General features: G+C 38.7%; 1 protein-coding gene across 1 annotated transcript; it reads right to left on the reverse strand.

The window, feature by feature from the left end:
- Positions 1-232: 232 nt before the first annotated feature.
- Positions 233-4,195, reverse strand: LOC140166997 (uncharacterized). Its single transcript, XM_072190478.1, has 3 exons — positions 4,134-4,195; positions 1,725-2,925; positions 233-416 (listed from the first exon to the last, which is right to left on the reverse strand). The coding sequence occupies exons 1-3, from the start codon at positions 4,193-4,195 to the stop codon at positions 309-311; spliced, it is 1,371 nt and encodes a 456-aa protein (XP_072046579.1). The 3' UTR covers positions 233-308.
- Between the last annotated feature and the right edge of the window lie 314 nt (positions 4,196-4,509).

Here is a 4,509-nt window from a genome sequence, read left to right on the forward strand (position 1 = left end):
TATGAAATTATTACTAGTGTGGATCATTAGAGCAATGATTTGAGACGAGTTTCGGGCGAATCGGAGCATTTCTTTTTTGAATTTGAATACTATCTATGTGACGTCATAATCCCCAAAAAATATGACAATTGACTTTTTTGTTCCTTATGTTGAGAAGAAGAGTTTGAGGTATCACAGAGCATGATTGGAGCAACATTTTACAGCATTATGACCTTTGACCTAAACTGGTGACCATACAAAAGACATGAGATTTTGGACACAGGTATTATTTTTGCAAAAATGATTGAATAACTAGCGACTACTAAACTTTAAACCTTCACCTTAAGTATGTCTGGATCTGCTCCTGCGCGTAGCAATACTATGAACACTGCTTTATATCGTTTACGGCTGACTTCATCGAGTTCCCGTGTCTTAGTCTATAATGAAAAATGTTAATTCCTTTATAATGTTTTAGTTTTCAACACCGAATTCATAAGCATTGAGGTATAAGGTCTTAATGGGGAACTATTGCATGGCAAATCCCTTTGTTTGAAACTACACCTCCATACGCCATACATAATTTCGCCTAGACTACCGTATGCCATAGTCGAATTTTGATAAGAATATGTTATTATTAATTATGATGAACGCATTCTGTTGAACTCAAAATTATACCGATGTTTATTAAAATCAATGTATTCAATAGTAAAATGGTTATAAAGAGTTTATATAATTAGATGATTAGTGACAATAAAAGTTATTGAATGCACCATATCATTGCATAATTATAATGGCTCACTTCAATACTGAACAATTGTGATTTTGGAATCTACCAGTTAATTGATCGCGAAAGCCCGAGTAAAAAATCCATTTGGGAAGCTATCAAACAGAGGGAGAACGGTGACTGAAAATATCAGATGTGAAAATCTATCAATTGCACACAATACAAATTAGCGTTTTATAATTTAATGTAATAGACAGAGTATGCAAAATGTACAAGTGGACTACGGAGAAGTCTAAAACTTGCCTAGCCTCATTTCCCTAAAATGGCAAGGCAGGGCCTCGAACCTTGCCGCTATCATGGCTATCGAACTAATGTCAGTATAGTACAAATGCGCTAGACCATTTGTCCACATGATTCAGAAGTAGCCATCTTAAAATTTGAAGCCATACACAACTCCAACATACCGGGTAAAGAGTTTATATTAAGACAAGTAAAAAATCATTGTCCATGGATCATGTGGATCGTGATTCATCTGGGCATTGACGTTAGCTCTCTCCACACATGTGGAGGGAGCGTAACTAAACTGGCTGCACTGAGGCCGCACTCGGCGTCCTAATCCAAAAAGTGCGAGATATTTCGAGTGATAGAGGTGAAGTTTATGATGTTTTTTCTTTGCAAATTTCCAATGTTTTTCGAGTCCAAATGCATTGAGAACTTTCATAATGATTGCACTATTTTATCATTTTGGAAGAAAAAAAGAAAAATCTAAAAATTTAAAAAGATCGTACATAAAGGCTTTAAGCTGATTTACTACCATAACTATAGTACGTCCACCTAAAACCGAATCGAAACCAGCTGCTTGATGGTACGGGTGTATTAAAATTGTGGAGACGTACAGTTGTGACATTCTATTATGAATATTGGTTACGCCTACTACTAAAGTTTGACAGTATGCCCTCTTTGGGTTGAACCCCTACGGAAGTTCCCCCTTCAGTATAAATTTTACCTTAGTGTTCCTTACCTTAACTTCAACACTTATAGCTGCTAAGTGAAGTGGCGTATCATAATATGTCTTCGTCCGGGCATTGACGTTAGCTCCAGCATCAAGTAATATCTTGCAGACGTTATTGTGACCATATTGTGCTGCTTCATGCAATGCTGTTGATCTATTTAGCTCTACACCTGCTTTTGCATTGACCTCAGCTCCAGCACCAAGTAACACTTTACAGACGTTAACGTGATTCTTTTGCGCAGCTTCGTGTAAGGCCGTCTTCTTATCTTTGTCTGTGCCAGCTTTTTCATTAACTACAGCTCCCGCGTCAAGTAGAATCTGACACACGACATCGTGGCCATTTTGCGCAGCTATCCATAGAGGGGTTATTTCATGTCTATATCGAGTCTTCGCATTGACATTTGCTCCAGCTTCCAGTAATATACTGCATACTTCATCGTGTCCCTTCTGAGCAGCTTGATGTAATGGGGTTAATAAATTTATCTCTAACCCTGCTTTTGTGTTCACAAAAGCACCTGCTTTAAGTAAGCTCAGGCACACGATACCGTGACCTTGATGGGAAGCTAACATTAGTGGAGTGAGCTCCTGTCCCGATCGTGTTCTTGCGTTAACAGCAGCTCCAGCATCAAGCAGCAACTTGCAGAAGTTATCGTGACCATTTTTTGCGGCTTGATGCAATGCTGTTCTCTTACCCATCTCCGCGCCTGCACTTTCGTTAACAAGAGCCCCTGTTCCAAGTAAAATACGACCCGCGACAACTTGGCCTTCCTGCGCAGCTACCCAGAGTGGGGTTACTTCTTTACCCTTTCGTGTTTTTGCGTTGACTTCAGCTCCAGCATGAAGCAGCTGCTCGCAGATGGCATCACCTCCTGTCTTTGCAGCTTCGTGCAATGGTGTTACCTCGTCAATCGCTACACCTGCTCGTGCATTAACCATAGCTCCAGCATCAAGCAACATCGCACAGACACTTTCATGCCCAGCATGTACCGCTTCATGTAATGGAGTTGTCTCATAGTCTTCCAGACCTGCTCTAACGTTAATGACGCCACCTGCTTGAAGTAGCACCTGACACCCAGTACCATGACCATTCTTTGCAGCAAGCCATAGTGGCGTTTGGCTCTGTTTGGTTCTAGCGTTGACCTCAGCTCCAGCGTCAAGTAGCACCTTACATACGTTATCATGACTATTCATCGCAGCTTGGTGTAATGGCCTTTTTCATCAAGCTCAGGACCTGCTCTATTGTTACCATTAGCACCTGCTCCAAGTAATAACTGAAGAGGCTTCATGTAGAGGAGTAACCCCAAACTAGATCAAGCAAGAATAATCAAAAAACGGATGAGATTTGAGTTATGGGTTTTTAATGATTGATTGTTTTGCGTGCGTATTTTCTGTTTCATGGTTAGGTGTTTATGGAGTGTAGTTGACAGCTAATCTAGATTTGCACCAAAGTTTGCAATCATGTTTTAATACACTCTATGATTATATGAAAATACGATGTGGTTCTTCATTGGCATTGAAGGATTCACTCGTTCTAGTGAGCTGCGTATAAATTGTATTTATTCTGGTCATGCTTTCTTAAGAGCTAATTTAATGGCTATACAAGAGCAATTGTGAACAAATCTTGCAATAGTCTGAGTAACAACGCATTACATTAAATACTAAAATACGTATCGTTTTATTTACCCTGTTGGAGCAATCGACTTCCGTACCCTTCCCTAGTAGGAACTTGCAAGTGTCGTAATCACCAGTTGCAGCCGCAAGGCATAGATCGCGTATCTGTCATTTGAAAAATACAAAATATTTAACATGTTGAACTGTTGAATTCTAATAGCTTAAAATTAAAGATGACCTGTACATTATTGTAATTCATACTTTTACAATTCAAAAAATTGCAAATACTAGTGAAAAGGGGTCTATTATTGCAAAAAATCACCAATATCACTGAAAAATATGCAAACTTATGAATTTCAAGTGGTCATAGGTCAAAAATTACAGAAAAATTCTGTGATTGACTTTTCTTTTTGATCCAAACATCCATGTTTATAAATTGATTCGGTTTCCATGACGCACAAGTCATTTAAAAAAAAAATTTATTGCACAAAAATCACCCAAAAATGTAATTTTCACCCAAAAATTAAATGAATCAAGTTATGATTTGTCCACATATATTAAATATCTACGTGTCGTGTGTTCTACAAATTTGAAGTTTCTACCCCATTTAGTAACAGAAATGGCTAGTTAAAATGTGATCATTGGGTAAAAACTACAAAAAATCCTTAAATAGTGTAACCGTTGCCATGGAAATGGAATAAAACTCGCGGGTTACAAAAATGCCTACATGGTAGAAAAGATTCTCAGGACCCACGTCTTTTTTATACGTTCCAATTTGTAGACAGAAAGTTGACGAAATACACATACTTTAACTGGATCTCTAAAGATGCACTCCCGTGAAGACGGGAAGACGGGAAACAGTTGTACATTAGCAGCAAATTTTCGGTACCTTCTTCAGGCTTTATTATAAAATGACACAAGAAAACAATCTAAAAACAAGCAAGAAAATTAATGCGTAACGCGTAAAAAAACAAGCATGAAAAAATCGCGACTTAACAATGTCGCAGTGTGAAGGCGCACCGTAAAAACGCGCGCGTGACAAAGTGGGGGGGGGGCGAAAATACCTATTCAATAAGATTAAGGCCTTCGGGTTGAAGGGAATGAAGCTTGTTGATCCAGAATTTCTCGCGCTGCTGGCGTCTAAATTTGGATTGGCGACCAAGGGATTCAATGACCGTGACTT

This window comes from Amphiura filiformis, chromosome 12, assembly GCF_039555335.1.
Source record: "Amphiura filiformis chromosome 12, Afil_fr2py, whole genome shotgun sequence".
Taxonomy (NCBI): Eukaryota; Metazoa; Echinodermata; class Ophiuroidea; order Amphilepidida; family Amphiuridae; genus Amphiura; species Amphiura filiformis.